General features: G+C 46.4%; 1 protein-coding gene across 1 annotated transcript; it reads left to right on the top strand.

Moving 5' to 3' along the window:
* The first annotated feature begins 16,245 nt into the window (after positions 1-16,245).
* LOC121048448 (collagen alpha-1(XI) chain) lies at positions 16,246-21,382 on the top strand. The gene is made up of 3 exons (XM_040504796.1): positions 16,246-16,386; positions 19,072-19,827; positions 21,245-21,382. Exons 1-3 carry the CDS (start codon positions 16,246-16,248, stop codon positions 21,380-21,382), a joined length of 1,035 nt encoding a protein of 344 aa, XP_040360730.1.
* Positions 21,383-23,034: the final 1,652 nt, after the last annotated feature.

Here is a 23,034-nt window from a genome sequence, read left to right as displayed (position 1 = left end):
GATACGCGGCGTATGAAACTGATATGAAATAATAAGCTCTGATATAAAAAAGGTGTCCAATAAACATATGCACGTGCATGTAGTTGCTTCTTACCCGCACATTTATTGATGTTGACCCACCTTTCTGGGTAATCCTACATCGTACACAAAATCCACGACCACATGCGAGCACATTTCACCTGCCACTCTTCATCGCCGTTTGGCGAGATTCACACACTGTAAAAAACGACGTGAAAAATACTTGCATTTGCGCCATCAAACGATACGTTACAGCCTCGTTTTTTGAGAAGATAGGTTTCCATCGTCAACCCGCGCGCGCCAGCTCGAGCTTCGGAGGCAGTTCAAAGGGAGCGAGCCGCGAGCCCAGTGATCCGGCGAGCCTGCGCGCATGCGCTGCCTGTGCTGTAGCTACACCGTGGCTGTAGCCCATTGAGCTAGACCAGCTGCTGAGCACAGTTTATCATACACAGTTTTCCCGCTGTAGAATAAGCCTGTGGTAATCGCAAACCACGTGATCGAGGGTCTTGTGTAAATGAAAGTGCATTGTAGAACTAAACTCATAATATATTATTCACACAACATAAATTATATTGATAACCAAATAATTAAAAAAAAAAAAAAAGTTACTCGAACAATTATTTAAACTCGTAAAAGCGCCCTCTTACAACGGATGGGGTAACTAACCACTTTTTATGTTTCGTTTTTATTGCTCTGCTTTTCAAAATGGTGGCCCCATGGCATTTTGTTTGCCGGCTTCTCGCGTCCGCTTGCGTTGCGTTTTCGCTTTATGCGTACCACTGGACGACGATCACAAGTAATTTATTCACACAAGAGTTATTTCAAGGAGGCAACTGTTTATTTTCGCTCTACATAATGCAACTGATACGAACAATATATGTTTATTGATCTTCTGTTTTACCTCTACCTATTTAGACTATAGTATAAACAGGTAAAGGTAAAGTCGCGGTAAAGGCATTTCAAGATAGCTTTTCATAAACCATGCATAACAAATGCACAGACGCTACATTGCTTTACACAACGAGTACGATTACCGGCCAGTTGCTTTGACATTAACTACAGGCTAATATGGTTAAGAATAAAGCCGTGTTTGGAGGTGCATTTGATCTGCACGTCCTTTTGCCCCCCAAGATGAACGTTCAACACACCGGGGGGAGGGGGGGGGGGGGGGGGGGGCTATGTTCGACAAATGTTTAGTTTCTCCTCAGAAAGAAACGGAAGTGATGGAAGTGAGGATGTTGTGTCCGATTGGTTAGAGGCTCAAATGACGAAAGTTCCTTCTTTCGTTTTTTGAGCCTCTAACCAATCAGATGCGATATCGTCACTTCCATCACTTCCGTTTGTTTTTTAGGAGAAACAAGACATTTCTCGGACATGGCCGCCATACATAAATATTGACGGCGACCTTCGTCTCTAAAAGTCCCAAAATGAATGAAATGCAGTTGTAGGGATACTGAACCGATATCTTGGGTGGAAACTGTTGGTAGTAACGGCATTTATGGCGCACCAATTAGTTATGACTTATAAGAAGGATTTCGTATTTTTGGAGTTTATTATTTTGGGGGGAGGGGGGGGGGGGGGTGAAGTTCGAAGAGTGTTTTTTTCGGGTTAATTTTTCGCTGGAAGGTCGGTGTTTATCGGAGTTTCATTTTACTAGGTTCCCAATTCCCCTAAATTCATAGTTTCGTTTTACTCAATATTTTTTTCTAAGATAAAAAGAATTTATGTCCAACTCCGCACGAACACGCGCACTAAATCTATAAAAAAAATGTCACCGGTATTATTTCTGCACCTCTATTTGGTGTTGGCGCTCTTGCGATTGGCGATAGTAACTGTAACACGACATACCTTGAAAACAAGTGTTACTTCAATAAACGTCGGTACTTTGAAACAGCCGGACTTTTGGACACATAAAGCCATCAGTTGCTGTCCTCATCCTATGAAATCTACAGGTTCACAGCTCTTACCGTTATAAAAACTCAACCCATCCTCCCTGGTCAAAACTGAAAACCGGAACAATAGTTTTTGTCGTGGTTCATACGTACATTGGCCCATTGTACTGAACGAACGTTGACGATAAAAACAAAAACTCTCCCTCGTAAATAAAAAAAAACAACTTTTTTTTTGGAAAACTATTATAGCTTTTTTTATACTGTCAAAGCCTGGCAGACCGCCACCAGACGCGGCCGCCGAATGTGCAAGGCAGAGCGACAGACAACCGATGAGAGGAGAGCCATGTAACGGGCGCCCCGCTGCGGCGAGATGCCGAAACACACTTCTCCCGAGCGATGGAATGTCCGCACGTGCACCTCGCGTTCCTCGCGCTACGGCTTCTTTTCTCATCGGGTTTGAAAACCATGTTTCGGGTCCTCGCCGCTGCAAAAGCTGTGCTCTGAATACCAGAGTCCTCGAGAAATGCTCTGTGCTACCAGATCCTCGCGCTCCAAATCTGCGACCGGGCACTCGATGGCTCCGTCGTCGAACTACCAGGCTTTGTGAGTATAGAGGAGTCTATGCCACTATACTCCGTTTCACTTTAAGTGTCAGTGAGGCCGAAGTTAGAAGCACGAGCATGTGGCCCAAAAAAATGCTTGCTCTGCACGAGCGCGCGTGCTTGGCAGGGACGCTGAAAGCCCGGAGCTCTCTTTGTGGCTTCTTCTACGCTTACAGTTAAAGGCTTAAAGGGAAACAAAGTGATGATTTACCTGTGATTTACAAACTTTATTCGTGAAGTATCGTGCTTTTTTGGCCTAATATTTTTCCATTGTGTCCTCGAAATTTGGAGTTTTTCGGATAAATTCGAATAGTCGAACTTTTTTCCGGCGAGGTTTTTTTTGGAGTTTATCGTATTTTTAAGAAATTACCAAACCCTAGTTTTGAGAGTTACGTTGTCTCCAGCGATATCGTGTCCAAAATTTATTGACTCAAAATATAAATATTGTGCGCAATTCATGGTGCGCGCTTTTAAAAGGTCGTTTGGTTACGTCACGTCCCTTGCCCTGCCAAGCAGGCCGGCTTGGGCAGGAACTCTGCCCTGTCTATAGGGTATTTGACGCAGGCTGCCGCCAGTTACAAAGTGTATAGCCGCTATCCGTCCATCAGGTATTTGGCAACATCGGCCCGTTTCGTGCTCGTCAAGCGTGCTCGTACCTGCTCGTACCTGGAGTTGGGACCTCGGATGTGCGTTGGCGACGTGCGGCAACAGCAGCAGCAGCAGCAGCGGGAGCGAAGTGCCGCCTGATGAGCGCTATACTCCGTTTACTTTTAAGCTGACACTACAGCCAATGCCACAAGCACGAGAGCTTGGGGACGCTGCTTAGAAGTGCTCTTCCACAGAACGAGCACTAGCACTAGAAATGCACGTCTCAAAGCCGGGAGCGCGGGCTAGCTCGCGATTGTAGCTTTGGCTGCCAGGCTCCACTTAAAGGCCTACGTACACTTCGCGCTTTCCACTTTTGCACGCCTTCTTTTTTCCTATATCCTCTCCACTTTTTTACCTTGCCCCAACTTGTCTTGCTTGACTCCCCTCGCAGCCTAGGAGAGAGGAGCGCTAAGAGGATTATCTTCCCTGCAGAAAACCGAGGCTGTAAGTCGGCCTTTAAGAATGAACAAGGTATAGCGTGTACCAAGTAAGAGGCCTAAACTGCTGCCGTTGGCTACCGAACACACAGTACACCTGCGACCCGTCGCCGTCGTCCTCAGAAGATGCGAACAGCTTTGATTGGTCTACCAGACATCCTGCACTGCCCTTACAAAAAAATGAATTGAGTTTCAATTGAAAACGTAAAAGACTCACTCAATAGACCGCATTCAGTCTCAATTGAAACTCAACTAACTTTTCCTAATGAGTTCCTATTGAACCGTACCAGGGTATTGGCCACTGAGTCTTAATTGAGCTTTTAGCAATTGCATTTCAATTGAATTGTGGCAATTGTGTTTCAATAGAACTTTTGCTATTGAGTTTCAATGAGAATGTTTTAGAGCGCAGCTCTTAGGGGCCCGTTCCCGGCTTGAGCGGCGTCGCCGTCGGCGTCGGCGTCGCCGTCGCCGTCGGCGTAACCAAGGTCATCCCAAGGTCACGTGACCCCCAAGGTCACGTGACCCCTCCCAAGGTCATCTCAAGGTCACGTGACCCCACGTGACCCCCTGAAGGCCACGTGACCCCTCGAGGTCACGTGACCCCTTCCAAGGTCATCTCAAGGTCACGTGACCCCAAGATGACCCCACGTGACCCTTTGAAGGTCACGTGACCCCCAAGTCACGTGACCCCTCTGAGGTCACGTGACCCCCCGAGGTCACGTGGTCGCCTCCCCAAGGTCACGTGACCCCCGAGGTCACGTGTCCCCCAAGGTCACGTGACCCCTTCCAAGGTCATCTCAAGGTCACGTGACCCCTCTGAGGTCACGTGACCCCTCTGAGGTCACGTGACCCCTCTGAGGTCACGTGACCCCCCGAGGTCACGTGACCCCTCCAGGTCACGTGACCCCAAGGTCACGTGGGGGTCACCTTTGGGGTCACGTGGCCTTGAGGTCATCCCCAGGTCACGCCTCCCCGAGGTCACGTGACCCCCTCCCCGAAGTCACGTGACACCCCCCCGGAGCATATTAAAGAATGAGGGGAGGAGGAGGAGAAGGGGGAGGGGTCTACCCTCCCCTCAGTACCCTTCACTCCTCCTCCTCAAGAGCTGCGCTCCAATTCGGCGTTACAGGGATTTGTAAACGGCTTTCACTTTTTTCGTATAATTCCTTAAAGCATGCAGCATGAAGGCAACAAGGCACATGGAGGAAACGCACACAAACATCATAACTAAGCACTCACAACCCACTAATCGCACACCCCTTGACTACGTGTGTGGCGTTTCCCAACGGTCATGCTAACGCATTCCCTAAAGATCCACCAATGGATCTTCCTTTAATCCTTTTGCCGCCTACGTGGACCAGCGCTAGTGCTTGGTTCACACTCCATTTTGTAGCACAGACCAAGGCATACGCGCTCCGCACACCTGCAAGTTAAAGCACGCCCCAGCATCCGAGCCCGTATTGGCTTCCGCCTCGTGACGTCAACTCCCTCTCGCCCTTGTCCTTCACCACTGTCCTCCTCTCTACGCGACGCGCTTCTTTTTCACTGTTCTGTCCACAGACGGACGCTGTCAGCTTTTCTCTGTCATATGGGTACTATTGCTAATGTATTAAAACATAGTTGTAGTGAGTACACTCGACTAAAAGGTATGTGAGTTTACTTTCCCGCAGAACACGCAGACATCCAATCACAGCGAACAATGCTAGAAGGATCTCAGCGAATAACAAAACTAAACATATGATTATAAAAAGAAAACAATGACGTGCACAGAGTTAATGAATATTGTCACAAAAGACAATTGATGAGGCAACGAAAACTGAAGCAAACTAAATGTTTAGTAGGGCGAACTTGTGCCCAAAACAATATTGAAAAAGGCTAGCGTCGCAGGCGTCGATGGCGGCGAAACAGCATGATCGAACGCTGGGGCAAGACTGACCCCGGCTCGCGACGCGGAGCCCCTATGTACTTACTACACGTGTGGGCTTTTGGGACATTCGGCGTTGAACGTTCGGTGCGTAGAACACTCCTAACTCAATAAGGCGACAAGGTACTCGAACCTACGAGAACAATCAATGAAAATAACAAATAAAATAAGCGCTCGCTTCCAGGAATCGAACGTGGCTTCCGCGCGAAGCACGCTAACTATTGGGCCACGCACGAGCTCGTTTGGCGACGCGCGTGGCAATATATGACGTATCACACTTGCTCATTGTGTCCCTGCACACGTGATAAAAAAAGAAAAAAAAAATCGCCTTCTCAGTTTTGCAATTTGCTGCGATCAGTCTATTGTTAGCCACGATTGGCTGTATTCGTGTTCTGCAGGAAAGTGATTTCGCAGACTTTTCTTTAGAGTGTGTGCCTTGGTCGGAAATGTATTACTATTTTCAGGTCTCCGCTCGGTGCGACGGCGTCATGATAATCGGCCCAGTGTTTCCCGACGGCTACTTTGTTCTGTACAACATGGGGTCGGATTCCGTCAGCTTTGGGGTGTCCAGCTTCCGGAGCTGCACGACGACGTCTGCTGCGGAATTTAGGAGCGCTCTCAAAGAGAGCCTCATTCAGATGCGCGACTGCGTGCTTAATTCGCAGACCCACTTGGGGATAAAAGTACGCGTACAAGATCCCTGTTAATGCATCTATGCCTGAAAATGGATTTGTTTTTCTAAATAGACTCGCATTTAGCAAGAAATGTATACGTTTTTTTCGGTAGTTAAAACCTCAACGTTATCAGAATTGCGAAGCTGTTATAAAGGGCTCGTACTATTACTATTCTAAATGACTGGCCGTCTTCTTCACCGCAAATCACTCTGAGAACCAATCAAAACGCTCCACAAATAAAGTCTATAATTTGATACTTAACACGACGTCAGACGATGTTACGTCGTGCTTGAGTGTTTCTATTAGAAATGAAAACATAATAGTTCAGGTGGGCAATGCTGTGAAAGCTACGTGCGGTGAAAAAAAGGAAACCCGCCGTTTTACAAATTTTGAGGGAGGGGCCAATCACGCTGGGGGCGAAAACGACGTAAGGAATAAATGAAGAGATTCTCGGTAAGAAGGAAATTCCTTCTTTCCCATATTTTCAACTGCTTACGTTACAATATTTTAAAACCCTTGACGTTCTCTAGCCCGTAATTTTCGAGAATTTAAATATTCATGAAATTTAGAGACACACGAAAAGTTCCGTCTTTAAGAGTTCCAAATGCAAGCGTCTGGAATCCGCAAAATTCAGTGGAATCGATTATATCTTTTGTGACCGATTCGCGAAAAGTAGGGGCCGCGAAAAGAAAGGGGTTTTACAGTATCGCCCCTGCACCAACGCACGACACCGACATCACGCCGCAGCGATAGCGTTGCTGTCGGCGCGACGGACGCACAGAAGCCTTCCCTTACGGGAATCTAGTCTGCGCATGCTCTGTGCCCACACCTGGCAGGAGCGAAGCCAGGTTTGTTCGTGCACAGTAGCTGCGTTCGATCTACCAGCACTTCTTGCACCGGTGCAGAAAAGTGTACGGCAGCGTACTTCCGGTTAGTGTATTGAGATACAACCGGAAGCACACCACCCTACACTTTCTGCACTGGTGCAGCGCGAGGGCGGAGCATGCTGCTTTTCACTAAGAGACAGTAAGTGTGCACGCCAGCTTGTGTAACATTTCATGCCTTACCCGACATTCAAGTAGTAAAGAATAACTGGCTAAAAAAAAAAAAAAAATTGGGTTGTGTGTGTGTTTATACAGCCTGGAACTTGGTCTGCCTCACAGGGGCGACGAATCTCCCAGCTGTAGATGAGCAATTTAGCCAGTGCAGTACAACCGCTAGCCTGGGGTCTTTAACGTGCATCACGCAGTAGTGATACACGACCGCACGCCGGTACGATGCTCATCCAGCTCGAAACGGGCAGGGGTGGGGCTCGAACCCAGGATCCCTAGGTTCTGCAGCGCGAGCTTTCGCTCCACGTGCTCCGAGCTGGTGTGCGCTAGACCACTCGGCCACCGATCCCCCAATAATAACTGGCTAAAACAGCGAGGACGTAGCTTTTGGCTCGGGGGGGATATGGGACGGGATATACTTCGTTTCACCTTAGTATGGACTATTGTTAGCCGCGCCTGCTAAAAGCGCGAGCTAGTCGCTTTGAATGAAGCCGCGGCGGCTGCACGAGCGCTCGTGCAGCAAGTGCTCTAGTCAAGGCAGTCAAGGCTGGCCGCTCGCCCTAGCACAGCCTTCGCGGTTAGTCCATGCTAGGGTGAGACGAAGTATAGTACACCTATTACTATATTATACAACCATCAAGGAGAATGCAGGCATTGGTGTTCCACGCGCCGCACGTGCTGGCCTCAGCATTAGTAATTTTTCTAAAGCAAATGCCTAAAACAAATTGCAGCTTGCATGCGCGTTCGTCAGCGCTTTATTTTGGTTATTAACTTCCAATCTTTTATATAGAGAAGGCGTGCACGTGTGGTGCGTAGAACACTAATCCCTGCATTCTCCTTCATGCTTGGGTAATTTAGCAATAGGTCGATTGAACGCGGGCTTTTCCAAACGGGGGGGTAATAACGCGGGGCTTTTGCGGCAGGGATCCTGCACGCGGGGAAATCTTGCTAGGCCCGCTCGTTACAACATGTACTACACAAAACCAAATACGGGCTTACACTTTCATTGGTCAACCAATATTGCGAACATATATGACGGAACTGAAATCTAGTTACAACTTGTAATGTACGCAGGCGTGTTTTCCAATGCTGGATTCGGTCACCACAGTACGCTCTTTCCGACTGACCACGCGAAGCATAGAGAACGCTCTTTCCACAGTTTCACTGGAGATAGGAAACGCTAAGAGATTCAGTGTGCAACGTGAAAGAGCCGACCAGTGCGCAACAAAAGGAGGTAACAGGAGGGCTACAACTCCCCGTTGTGTCGTGACGTCCAGCTGTTCGTTTTTTTTTTTGTTTTTTTTTTTTTTCTCTAACAACGCGTCACTCATATGACGGGGACATCTGACTGCAATACTATACCCTTTTCTACAGTCCAGCAAACAACATTGGTAGTCGCCATTGGCCTGACACGTAGCGTGTGACTGGATCGGAGTCCTCGCCGCAACTTCACTTCACTACGGGTGGCGCCACTCGTTTTCCGAAATGGCGGTTTTAGTGAGGGTCGGAGATGCGTGCCGGTATGCCAGTTGCTGAGCTTATCTCCTCTGCTGGCTTCACTGAGCGCGACAAATTATTTCCTGCTCATACGAGGAAGCTAGGGTATTATGAGCACGGGTCACCTTCTTATACCGAAAGAATAAACGGTGTTTAGGGTAATATTTATGCCAGGAGGAACGTTTTAATTCTGGAACAAAACCGAACCTAACCTTTTTTTTTAAATTTAAGTTCTCGGTATAGGTGTTATTTACAATTGAAAACGAGCGTGTTGGTTAATAGATACAAAACTTGAAAGTATGAAACAGAGAGGACGAGGACGGGAACAGGGCATCTGCTACATCGGCTTCTTTCATAAATTAAGACCTGTTTCCCAGCGTAATTATTCAACTAAAGAAGTTGTTCGCGGAAAATTTATTTTTTGACGTACGTATCCGATCCAGGCAGTTCAATATATGTTGGGGTACAGTGTCCCTTTAAAGACAGGGCCTTTAATACCCCTTAAAAGTAGCATGGAATATTGCATTTGTTAAAAAAGATCGGTGCTGATATTTCTGTGTTCTTGCTACCTTATCTAGCTCGAATAAATGTCATGTGAAATAATTCCTTTAACATTATTCCCAGTCACAAGAATAACAGAATCAATCTGAACTTTACAAAATATCGCCACGGATAATGAGTAGAATATGTTCATAAAACGTATAAATTAAGAAACGCTGTTCTCACTACAAAACCCAAAAACAATCGGAGTCAGACAGCAGAAGAGTGTGTGTGTGTTTGTGTGTGTGTGTGTTTGTGTGTGTTTGTGTGTGTGTGTGTGTGTGTGTGTGTTTTAAAGCAACGCGTGACGTATATGAGTTTATATTATATCCAGCTTTGACTGTTTGTCAATCTTGATGACGATTTTATAGTTTTTATACGCTAAAAATTAAACAAAATGAGACCTTCCTGGAAAGATTGTTATAATTAAATGGCGTATTTTTGGCGATCGTGGCGTTTATTGGTAGCCTATGTTGCCACAATTTGTATTAATAATAATAATAATAATAATAATAGTTATAATAATAATAATACAATCAAGATATTTTAATACGTAGTTTTTCAAGCTCTAATATAATCTGTTCCTTAGGATCTAATTTCAAACGCGCGAACAAGTACGGCACTCAAAAATGTGCAAATTATCATCATTGGTATCAATTGCAGCCTTTTTAATAAGCTATAAAATGGAAATAGTCTAAAATTAATAAAAACATTTTACAGCCAGTTTGATAAATCTATGTAAAAATACACAAATTGCAGTGTGTAAAGCTATCAAAGTCGAGACTCTTGACAATCGGCAAAACTTCCGAGGGCGCCGTCAATCATTCCAGACAAAATTCTCTCCCCCCTCCCCCCCCCCCCCCCTCAAAAAATAAAAAAAAAAATAAACAGATTTTTTTTTTTTTTGCTACTATTCTTTTTAGAACAATTTGTTTCTTTAATTTTTACGCGCCGTTTTTTCACCAATTTCAGCCTTTCCAGTTCGAAGGAACGTACGCTTACCCGCTTGCCCGTCTGCTCAAGGCAGCACGTTTGGTTGGCGTTAGAAACCGTGAAACAGTACAGAGTATAAGTATTGTGTGTACGAGCGAACGCAAGCACTGTGTGCTTGTTTCGCGTGTTCTACACAGCGAGCGTGCGCAAAAAACTCTAACGCAAACGCACACTGCTTGGGTTTGCTCCTACACGCAATACTAAAACCCTGTAATAAGGTACATTCTCATACCGGCTGCAGAACTACATTAAATGGGATAATGAAGAGTGTTTTTTGCATTGAGAAATAACATCTCGCGAGCCATGATCACGAGGAGTTCCGCCGTGCCCGCCAAGCGGGAGAATCAGGTGACCCTCACTAGAGCGCTTCCCTTTTCCGCCGCGGGAGGGCAAGCAACGAGCTGGAGACGCAAGCAACGAGCTGGAGAGTGGCGGACAGACGGTTTTGCGGACTTTTGAGAAAGGGTCTATTACAGCTTGCGTGTGATGTTATGTCCCTTTTTTTTGCGCGTACACTTCAGCCGGTGATGCACGTAGTTTTCGTTAGAATCGTGACCTACTGCAACCAGGGTGCATGTGCGCACATCCGGCGCGGCTGCCTATTGGCCTATTGGCCAGATGTAGAGCTGCAGCGCACCGGCAGGATCGAGGATTATAAGATCGTTTCATTCGTTTCAAACTGAGCAGTCTAGAAAATATGCTAGAAAATATGTGTTCGTTCTCGATGAAAAATGCCCGACAAAACAAAAACAATCAGCTGCACGGTGTAAAAAAAAAATTAGGGTTTTTTTTTGTACCGCAAAAATAGACTAGGGCATCGCCGAACGCTCATTCTCCGCCCAAAGGTAGCGCTAGGGATCACAACCAGATGCCAATGTTTCAGCCCGATCCTATACCTTTTTCAAAAGTTATAAGGGATTTTCTGAAAATTTCAATGGGAAAATGGCGGCCGACGGAGTTTTTGAATACATGGGGCTCTATGAGCACCAGAAAACAAAAACGGGAAAAAAAATGGGGTCCATTTTCCCATTGAAATTTTCAGAAAATTACTTATAACTTTTGAATAATGTTCGGATCGAGGTGAAACTTTGGCATCTGCGGCATCTGGTTGTGATCTATAGCGCTGCCTTTGGGCAGAGAATGAGCATTCGGCGATGCCTAGTTTATGTTTGCGGTAAAAAAAAATATAATTAGTAAATGTTTTTTTGTGACATCCTGTATATAGCCGCGGCCATTGCTACGACATATCAAACAAAATACGGTCTGCAGTCAGTGTCCTGAGACGTATAATTTCTTCCCTGTAAAACTGTCACATTGGTCGTACGAAACTGTCAGCAAACGATTTTGTCATCGTGTCCACAGAAAAACCGTAGCTGTGTTCAAGAATTCACTCGATCCGACTTCGGAGTAAATGTTTCGTGCCATGGCGTTTCAAAACTTACTCGCGCTTACTCGATGACGTCAGAACTCGCATTCCAGAAGCGGCTTGTTTACTCCGGAGTAATTACTCACGCTACCCTCCTCGATTTGGGGGTAACGCCGGATGAAATCGAGTAAATGCGTCACGTGATCTGTTCGTCGTCTGCTTCCTGCGCCGACAGCCGTCAAACCTCGTTGGCTCCGTTGGCTTTGGCGGCAGACGTTCGAAATAACAAAGAATGAGGTGCAGCCATTTATGTGTGGTTATTGCGATTAGCTGTTTTCAACGCAGGAATTGACTGCATCCCATCCAGACCGTGTACCGTCCCTCAGGAAGGTATACTTGGTATTGTCAGAATGCGAGTGTAAACAGGAGTTTCTCCGCATCCTCGTCCTCGGCGTTGGAGGGAACTCCGTATTCTTACGTTAAAAGCTTCGTTCGAACGCAGTAGATAATGCGAAAGTTTTTTTTTTTTTTTTTTGTCTGCTTGCAAAGCAGTGAAGGCATCGAAGATTTTATGTACACGATCAGTCAACAACCCCACCGCATCTCCCTCTCTAATAAATTGTCTTTAGCGGTTTCGATGTGCACTCTGTGATTTTATAATCATATTAGCGGCAAAGTGAACGTAAGTTACGTATCACTGTTGAGAAATCCCCATGCGCTCTACCGCTACACCGCGTGGAAGTAAATATACATCGCGTGGAAGTAAATATACGCAAAACGTAATCGGTGCTAATTACGATGAATTGAAGCTGTTCATGGCAGCTGTACTAGACTTACGGCGATCGTGCAGATTAACCAAAGCAAAAATATTGATGTCTCACTGAAAAGAATAAGTAATTTTTATTTCAGAATGCTGCCCAAAAGGAAGGTGAGCAAAAGAAGCTTGTTAAGGCATCTAAAAAAAAACAAAAAAAAACGCGTCGTCACTGTCAGAGAAAGACTTCGAAACAGTTAACATTATGGTCTCTATGTGGTTTCTGATCAGCCGTCGCCCAAGACGAAGCCAATCCGCGTAGTATCCAGGTGATTATCCCTGCCGTACCAAAATCGAGTAGCGGATCGCTTACTCACGGTGCCACGTGGTATTGCCCTCTGACGTAGGATACGGGTTACTCGGGTAAGATTTGGAACATAGCCCGTGTCTTTCGTATGATGTATGAGCAATGTCACTGCGGCTTTTCAACCTGACGAGACGCAGCCGAGCGAACCAAAGGAAATTGAACGTTGTTGCGACTGCTGCTACGACCAGAGGTCGACCTGCATTCGAGAACGGCGATACTGGTTCAACGCTGGAGAGAAACATTCTAGAGATTGTGCTGCGCTAACCTGAGGCTGTTTCCATAAATGGCGCAGGCCAAGCTGCGCTGATACTATGCTCGTTCGTAAATAAATAAAAAAAAAATATTGTTTGGTTATGGTTACTCGTGTCAAGGGGACACGTTTCCCGGACAACTCAAGTTTTTCTACCCCTTCACGAACGAGAATTGCTGCCACTGAAACACCCGACATAGCCAGAAAAACAATTAAAAAAAAAACACAGAGAGACACAAAAATTAGAGACAAATAATAGGTTCTCCCGCTTGAACAGGAAACTCCCAGTCTGCTATCATTGAAACACAAAACACACGAATTTAGTTTTTGAATGTTATATCTTTTCATGCGCATGGTGCTCACCCCGTACATGATTTGGCAAAACAATAGTAAAACATTGGGACACGAGTGATGCAGCTGTATACGCCAGCTGTAGGAAGAACATGGCGCCTTGAAGGCCCGAGGCAGCAACGAGCATAGTGCTGCGCCGCCATGACTTTCCGGTGTGCTGCATGACGTATACCTATCGGGCGGAAGTGAACGACGTTTCTGCGTATCGCAGCGAACAAACGGTCGCATCCTGGATTAGGCGTTTCGGTTTCAAGCGGAAAACTCAGCTATCGAGCGCGCCGCGTACCAAATTCCGAGGAGAAATCAGTGGCACTGGAATCGTTTGTTTTTGTAATCACAGGTGAGTCCATTTATCACGTTCAATTTCACATTCGGGCCAACAGACCCTCTCCGATGTTCAGTTTGGCAGCTCTGATCCCTAGTATGATCTCAGTGTATGGCATCTGTGTCAAACTGATGGCGGCCTTCTTGTGGCTGAGGAAAATACTACCGAGCGGAGGATTTCGAATTTTGATTAATTAGCCGACTTATCGCAAAGATTAGCCGCCCATATCATCTCCCCCTGGGCGTTTAACTCACTCGCACAAACCGCATTAGTGTAGCTTTCCCGTTTTTCTTTTTTAAACAAATCTGTAAGCTTTAAAAAAAATCCTGTGGAAGGTTCGTACGTTCGAGGCGTCAGTAGAGCACGAGACACAAATTAGATAAATCGGCTGCGTAAGCGCTTTCTTCAAAGTGCGGTCTGATGAGCCTCTTGGCAAAAGGACTGCCGAAAGCCTTTCGATGACAGAAAGTTGATCGAGGCACTTATGGGTCACCGCCACTGTTCTCTATAGCAATTGTTTGGATCGCTTTTTTCTGTTTGGTCGCTACATCGCGAGTGCGACCACCGAAAGTTCCGAATCAGTCATCTTGGGCCTGCGTAAATCTTCCGGGTGAAACGTTGCAGAGGCCAGGCGACTTCTAGCTGAAAGACATGTTTTCCGCTCGTTCGCCGTCATTCGCCGAAGAAGTTTTTGAAAACCCTGTGTAAAGGGTCGTAGCGGCCTTTGAGAACTCGTGGAAATTTTTACAAGAACTCAACACTGCAGGAAAAAGGCAAAGCTTGTCAAACGCGAGACTATACTCCGTTCATCCTTAAGCTAAGACTAGAAATTCCGCCTTCAGCGCGAGATTTCTGCCCTTGCTAACAAATATGTGAACACGCAGGCAAGCGCAGCCTAAGCACTGCGGAAGCCACTGAGGTCGCGCTGAAGGCGAAGCTTCTAGCCTCGAGGATCGATGGACGGAGTATTTTCCCGCATATGCATGCTCTGTTCACCCTTAAGACCCCTATGTACAGTTGCGCCTGAAAGCGTTCGAGTGCGTTTGACTGCGTTGCGGCTGCAGAAACCAACACATCACTGCTTCGTATGTCGCGTGCCAAAGCTACTCCTTGAGTTGGATACCAGCTAGGCTTCGTTCGAAGCACATGTGTGACGGCGACTTGCTTTCGTTTCTCGACGCAACGCAGTCAAATGCACTCAAACGCTCGCAAACGCAACTCAGCGTAGGGGCCTTTAAGCTAAGACTACAGCCAAAGCTACAGGCGCGAGCGAACCCGCACTCCTGACTTTGGAAAGTGAATTTCTAGCGCGAGTGCTCGTTCTGTGCTTCGAAGCTGCGAGTGCTTCAAAGCTGCGACCTCGAGCTTTCGTGCTTGTGGCACTGGCTGCAGTCTCAGTCTAAAGGTGAACGGAGTCTTGGGGAGGAGATCGAATAGTCACGCCTCTAGCACTGTGCTTCACTTGTGGGGACAACAAACCAAATTTTTAATACGAAAGCATTAACTGCACCCTGGAAAGAGCCGACGTCATCAGATTTGAAGCCGCGCCAAACGGCACCTAAACTGCTTTTTTCAAGTGAAGCCGAGATCTGATGGCTCCCAGCTTCGATGCCGCGCGAAAAGCCTAGCCAAACGGCACCTAGTTTCCCCGCTCCTATTGGTGAAGCCGAAATCTCATGGATTTTGGCTTCGGTCCCATTGCGCGCGTCATAGTTTCAAGGAACGAGGCTCCTATTGGCAGCTGCGCGTCAGTTTCAATGACCGCCACCGCATGGCGCTGCGTGTCCTTGCCGCCAGCACGCCGGTAACACGAAGCGTCTCGCCACCGAGCGATGTAACGGCTCCATGCCCAAGGTTGGCGCAGCGAGGAGAGCGCGAGCTCGGCCGCCCATGCAAGTACGCCGCAGACGAAATAAGGGAGTGGAAGAACGACATGCATGCTTTAGCATTCACAACTCATAAGAGCTTAGGTGTACCTCGAACCTTTTTTTTTCTAGCACAAACAAATCTGTAAAGCTTTAAAAAAAAAATGGAATTTCGCCTATCACGTACGGTCTGGGCGAGTTTCAATGTCTGTTATGGATCGTTAGTAGACACCGGGCTGTGTGGACAACAAGCTCGATAAAGCGCGCCCTATTGGTGACGTGCGCGATCGAAAGCGTCGCTGTGGTCGGCCTTCCACGATTGGCCGAATGCTGACTATGACGTCAGCAAAGGATTTATCATCGACGGAAATAAGAGGAATGTAAGAACTTTCATTTGGACGGTGCTGGTAATGTTGCTTTAAGAGCGCAATGCTTTCAAGCTTCCACCATGCTATTTACAAACACCATCGAACTTGTTGTTCGGAAGGTAATGACGTCACGAGAGGGAACCATAGGAGGGCGCCACCAAAACATCTCGCTGCTAATAGTTCGATCTCCTACCCAGCGCACGTGCCACCGAGAGGCACACGTGCAGTCTAAGAGTAAACACTTCATGTCTATGTGGCGTCGGTAATAATATATTTGTGCCCCAAACAGTTCATTACTTCCAGGCGTTTTGCTTTTGAAACGATGGCAAGCGTTGCACCTGGAGCAGTGAGGATCACCTACAACGAAAAGTTTGATGCGCGTCTGTATGCGGACCTGTTCAGTCAAAAAACTGGGAAGTTGCTACATTCGTTGACCAAGAACTACATAGCATCTTTCAATCGGGTAAGTTATGTTTACTGGTCTGAACACCGAGTTTTGATTTAATACTGTAGCTCTACAGATTGTGATGGACAAATATATTTTCCTTCACAATTTGTGTCTGCAAAACGGGCGAACGAACTGTGTACGTGAGTTCAGGGCTCCGATTCTAGCGACCAACGAGTGTTTCGCTCATTCCATCGAAATGTCGGATCATCGCGAGTTCAGCCGAGCGGGATTCAGCGATTTGCTAATATTGATTTTGTCTGGGTGAGATTTAAGTTTTCGTCATGTCACACGAGTGCATGATTGATGAACACACTTAATTGTTTGCCTGTTTTTTACCTAGCCGCCAGTTCTTGGAACTGACAGCTAAGTACAGAGTTCTATACCAGCTCGGAAATGAGCAAACGCGCACACACGCACACAGATTAATGATTGTTGCGGGAGTAAGTAGGCAGTCATGTACGGCACAGGGGAAAAAAGAAGGTGGCTGAGCACAGGCGTGATTTTCTTCCCCTAAAAACAAGACTCTATAATCAGTGCCTGGTTAAGAGTTCAGGGGAAGCTACTCTCCTCTCTTTCCACTTTGGCAAAACGCTAGAGAGGAGGTGACCTTTTCTCCAGCGTTTGCTCTGCTAAGTGGAAAGAGCTGCAAAACAAGCTTCACCTGAACTCCTAACTTGTCACCGTCTTTAAGTATTGACTCCCAGAGGATACGGTGAATAGGAAAAAAAAAGAAGAAAAGTAAAACAGTCACTTAGAGATAGATAGACGATGTTGCACATACAGAAACATACATACCTAAGGGGGAAGGGTCTGCTCTTTGCGGAAATAGGGGTTGATGTATGGTCTGAAATACATTATGATTTCGGTTTGCATATGCAAAAAGATGAGAGCTCGGTCTCAGTGACATGAACTAATACCGAAAATTAGAAGTCTTTCCCTGGGGAACGACTTCTAAAAACGTGTCCCTGTGCCCTTTAGGGAAGGGCACAGCGACACGCCGGGCGCGTAGTCCGGTTGCACATTCACAGCGCTAGATTGGCTGGGATAGCTTGCAGTGGCTGCTATACGGTCCATCGGTGAAACGGTGTATATATGGGGCTCAACTTGCAGGGCGCCACAATTTCTGTGTTTCTGCCATTAAAACTGCCTTAATTACGTACTTGTATGTATCGTGTACCTTGAGCGCGAGACATCAAATCAGTCTAGGTGACGTCCTCAAGCACGGTAATTTATCTAAACAAAATTATTTCCTCAAGTTCTATTTCTGCTGGATAACAAGTCTCGATGAACTGAGCTCAGGGTATTACGAGAGTAAACTTATTGGGATTGTGATGAACGTTAGACCAGGTCTTATCAAATAAGACATCAAGATTTTCGTGTTGCTAGAAACTATCTGACGACTTTGTTTACTGACTTTATTAGGGTGCCATCGGACCAGAAGGTCCGAAAGGAGCTGACGGTCCACAGGGAGACCCCGTAAGCAGTTTTTGTTTCGATCGCGTTTTAACCATAAATATTTACATCGGGTAATATTGAATATTTATTTTCTGCTTGTGTGATCCCTATTTTTAAGGGACCCGAAGGCATTGCTGGTCCTAAGGGAGTCCAGGTAAGCCATATCTTCATGTTTTCTTGCCAGATGCACCGGGAATAACCTAATGTGAAAACGCGTTTGTTTCCTTATATTTAAGGGTCCAGCTGGGGCAAAAGGGGAGACAGGACCGCCTGTAAGTGTGGAAACATAACTTCTTACGCTGAGATTTTCGGAACCGGTGAGTACTAAAATATTTTTGTTTTTGTTTTTTCTGTATAGTGCCCGCACCAATCTTGTGAGATTCTCAGGGGCGCATAATACAGATACAAACTATAGCACAGTTGGGAAGATCAAATTTCAGGTATATTCAAATTCTCGAATGATAATAGCTGTCTCTGTATGCGATTACGTCTTTGTTTGAACTCGGCAGCAATATAATTGTCGTAGAGTGAGTAAAAATGATCCTTTGTTGGCCTTATTTAAATACATATTGCTATAACACCGCAACGATTGCGATAGAATGCATGACAAAACAATAACGAACCAAAAAAGCTTATTAAAAAAGAAATCAATACGCAAGGAGTCTGCTCTCTCCCGTACCTGTACTATTGGCAATAACACGAAATGAACGGTTAATCTTCTTTCCAGTTTCGCGGCTCCCACAATATTCGTTATATCTCAAACTATTAAACAGTATGTAGTTTGGGATCTAAGTTTTATGTTCTAGCTTTCGTCGGGATTATAACATGTTACAAAATTTGTAGGTATGTCAAGAAAGCGAGGAAGTCTGTTCTGTTTCATATGGTTGCTTATAGTACTTTAATACACTCTATGAACAAGCTGATATCTCGCAGCAAATTTCATGCACTTTACCGCCTATGGTTATAAACAGCTCGCCGCCATCACTATGTTTTCCTTGTATAGAGAAGGGCTGATATGGAATATCAATTGCGAAACGAAGGCCCCAATAGATCTTTTGTTCTTTTTTTTTTTTAAATTGGTGGTGGACACTACAAGACAACTTATATTTGTGCGCAATATATGCATTATACAACATATTACATTACACCGAACTCTAGCACGCCTATACGGTGGTGTGTAAGATACGTTCAGTTACATTTTTTAGTTCGGATCAACGTCTAACGGACTTTTTGGCTCAACTACAGGGCCCTCCAGGTGAAGGGCCCCAAATCCCACCAGAGATGCTCTTTCAACGAGACCGATCTCGCTTCAAACGCGACCTCTCCGAAACCAGCATCGACGACGGCGAGGACAACCAGGAGGACTACGACAACACTGCCAACGAAGATACCATCGACAACTCTACACTGCCGGAAAGCCAGAAAAAGAACCGCACGGCCGACATCCACAAGACGCTCACCCACATTTACGCCAACGTTTACGTACTGCGTAAGGAAATCGAGCATCTCCGGCATCCCGTGGGCTCCAAACGCAACCCCGCCAGGACGTGTCGCGACCTCCAGTTCGCACATCCGGACTTCGAAGACGGCTGGTACTGGATAGATCCGAACCTGGGCGTCGCAGACGACGCCGTCCGCGTCTTCTGCGGCATTACGTCCGGCGGAGATTCGTGCGTGTACGCGGACGGAGACGTGAGCTCCGTCCGTTTGTCCAAGTGGGACAAGGGGACGCGGGACGCGAAGAACAAGACGTCGTGGTTCAGTGAGCTCAAGGGAGGCTTCAAGCTGAGGTACGGCACGATCGGGGATGTTCAGCTTCGGTTCCTTACCCTTCTGAGCACTGAGGGCTACCAGAATTTCACGCTCGTCTGCACCAACGTGAACGCCTGGTACAGCCAGAAAACCAAGGACCACGGAAACGCGCTTCGGTTCTTGGGTCACAACGAACAGCTGATGACGTATAAGAAAAACAGTCCTATGGTATCCTTGGATGACTGCCAGGTGAGTAGGCGCCGTTGTCATCAGTAGAGAGGTTTAGTATAAGGGGTCCTAAAAATTTGGTCCCCCAAACAGCTAGGCGCGTTGCACTTTGCATGCGCAGTGCGACGCCCCAAGTTGTTTAGAAGACCCAAAGCGTGGAGGCCCACTATTCTATAACTACCAAATGACAATAGACAAATATAACGGCGCAATGAAAGTTTCCCACCTCCTAGTTCAGAATGGCTTGGTCGAACTAAAGCCCTTTCATGTTTTAAAAGTAGCGCAAGGTGCGTCGATGCACGAGGGGCGTGCAACTTGGAGCCCTTGGGAAGATAATGGCGGCACAGCGCAGCGCTGAGCTAGATTTCAGACGCAATGTTCTTCCCAGAAGTGGCGCGGGGAACGTGTCTCCAGCATTTCCGGAACAATAAATGGCGCCACTTTTCCCAGGATAGAGGGGTTTTAGGTAGAACGGCTTTAGGTTATTTTTACAGTTACCTCTAAAACTCATCCCATAACATAAAAGAACAGCGGAATTAACTCCGCTAATATATATATATATATATATATATATATATATATATATATATATTCAGCTTCTTCTAAAATTGGCCAATGTTCGCTTGTGCTAAAGCTTCGGACATCATTCTGAAACAGCGCCATCAGCAGCCCTAGCAAGTCATTCAATATACCCTTCTCAAAAGTCAAAGCCACCCTGTGGCAGCCTATGAAACTCCAATATTTTCGCTCTAATGGCTGTGATAGAAACCAAATGATCTAAACGAAAAAACACTCAACCTCGTGAATCAAAGACTACGTACATGGACCAAGTTGTTAGAGTAAATTTTCTTTCGACTTTATCCTTTCGAAGACACTCGCCTGTTCTGACACGCTGTCGGAGCAAAAACGACTTTAATCACTGCGCTACTAATTTTTCTTTTTAACGCGACAGCGTTAAGATATTTTGTGTCGCAGAAAAGTCGGCGTCGGTGGCGTTGTGACGGGAAAATCCTGATTGGTCGGTAGGGTCATTACTTCACAGCCACATGACCTCGCCCAAGAATTTCGAACAAACCACAACACTTACGTGAAACGTGACATCACGCGTGGAATGAACGTGATTAAAAAAAGAAACGACATGTAATGTTCATCAAAGGGCTCCGCATGTCTCAAATGATTTCACTTTATCAAATAATTCATTTTCCTTAACATGAAATTTGAAGAGCTATAGGCGCAATTCGAACTCACGACCTTTCCTCAGTTGCGAGCCAGACACGCTACTGACGAGGCCACGTCCGCCGTACTTCCTGCTCACTGGCAGGAAGAGCACGAGAACGGAATGAAAAGGCGATGCGAACGGGGCCCGATAACGCTATCGCGTTCCGCTCTTAAAGGCGAAGAAGCTTAAGCGCCCTACAATTTGTTTAATTATTCACAGTACAGGGACGGCAAGACAATTTTCGACTTCAAAACCAAGCGACCAGCGACACTGCCACTCGTGGACTTCCAGCCCATCGACTTCGGAGGGGAACACCAGGCCTTCGGCTTTGAGTTAGGGCCTGCCGGTTTTCGATAGAAGTCACCGCAATAAAGTGAACGCTTGCCCAAGTTGAAAGCAATGGAAGATTATGTGTTTTTGTTATATTATTTCGAGTTCTAATTACTGGGCTTTGAATTTTGTTATTTGATTAACACTAATACGGAGATTTAAAGGAGCTTCCTGCGAGCCTCAAGGCAGCAGATTACGTTTCGCTAGAACTGAAGAAGTCTCTTAGTGAAACGTCCGCTGACACCCGGAGACCTCCAGAAGATCTTTCTCCACTTCTTCCAACACTGTAGTCGCTAAAAGCAACGTAATAACATATAGTTTGTGGAGTGTCCACTATGCAACCCAGCGCTGTAAGTCGAGCCGGAAAAATCGATGCCTGCACGTAGAAAGCTCGAACTTTCACCAAATGTGCATTGTGGTGGTTAATTTTACCTGGTGAAATTTAAAGGCTTAGCTCGGTTTCGGTGAAAGTGAGACCCACACACTCGCCAGGGTCATCGGCGGACGTGTTCGCAGACGACCGAGTTTTCGTTGAAACCTTCTATTTACATGAAATGAAATAAATGAGCCGCCGTGTCTCTTGATTGTAGACATATGAAGCGGTGGGGGAGAGAGATGGGACAAAAAGTACAGAAAAAAATATGCACAAGGGGGGGGGGGGGGGGGGGGGGGCTCCCTGCCCGCGCGAAGGCTAAAGCCTTTAGCGAAGGCAAGCAGCCAGTCATGTTTCCGGTGGTCGGGCGGCTTTGTGGTTTCATATCACGAGCTAACACTCCACGTACAGCAGTGCTGAACGCTAAACTCCCCGCAACATTAGCACGATAAAAAGTCAGATTGATTGCATTTATTGTTTTTTTTTAAATATAATTTAGTCGTTCTTAAAATTTTATTCTGGAGGTGACTTCGACTAAACACTGTTTGCGGTTGACGATCGAGAAGAAGAGGAGGTAGCGCGCCATCCTCGCGTGAAGAAACGGTCAGGGCCAAAACGAGCCAACCGTTGATCAGATGGGATAGAACACCGAAGAAGGCGGATCGAATATCCTTGTCGGGCACTGTCAAGCATGTAAGTGACGACCGCTCAGTCCTCTCGCGTCTCATTTAATGCACGTTGTCGATGCGCAGTAATCTGTTTACGCCATTAAGAAGGCGAACCTAATCTGCCATGCTTGTATTTAGCATTTATCCCTCGGCACAGGGCGTTCTACGTTACCTTCGAAATCAAAGACGGTCTCCCCCTTGATCGAAAAACAATTCGCTCGTTTAATTTGTTAGTTTTGGCTTTCAGAAACCGCGATTTAGAAAGATTTGTATAGATAAGTGACCAGATGTGGGCAAGATATAAGAGAACAGGCACACCAGCCGATAAGACCTTAAAACGAAAGCTGGTGGGGGAGAAGTGAATTGAACCTTCCTTTGCCCAAGGTGACGCCGCTGGGACAGCATCACGCTGGTGGTCACTCCTACTCCTCCTTCCCGGGAAAACAAAAATGAATTTGGTGGTGCGAATCTAATGCCCAGAATGCATACGTGCTGTGCGCGCCGAGACAACAATATGCCTTTTGCGTTGCCCAGGGGACACTGCGAAAAACTACACGTTTTGGGTAGTAGAAACTTGCGCGTCGCACATTATCATACGTGTAGGAGCGTACGTGCCTGCTCTGGTGTGGAACGCGATC

This window comes from Ixodes scapularis, unplaced genomic scaffold (assembly GCF_016920785.2).
Source record: "Ixodes scapularis isolate PalLabHiFi unplaced genomic scaffold, ASM1692078v2 PGA_scaffold3__209_contigs__length_174095766, whole genome shotgun sequence".
Lineage (NCBI taxonomy): Eukaryota > Metazoa > Arthropoda > Arachnida > Ixodida > Ixodidae > Ixodes > Ixodes scapularis.
Note: the sequence above shows the minus strand (reverse complement) of the source record. Positions and strands in the feature narration are given on the sequence as shown.

Excerpts from the sequence above, each read along its gene's own strand:
- LOC121048448 (XM_040504796.1), top strand. The coding sequence starts at position 16,246 with ATGGCAAGCGTTGCACCTGGAGCAGTGAGGATCACCTACAACGAAAAG. Across the intron at positions 16,387-19,071 it reads ACATAGCATCTTTCAATCGG|GGCCCTCCAGGTGAAGGGCC; the intron begins GTAAGTTATGTT and ends GCTCAACTACAG. Across the intron at positions 19,828-21,244 it reads TATCCTTGGATGACTGCCAG|TACAGGGACGGCAAGACAAT; the intron begins GTGAGTAGGCGC and ends AATTATTCACAG.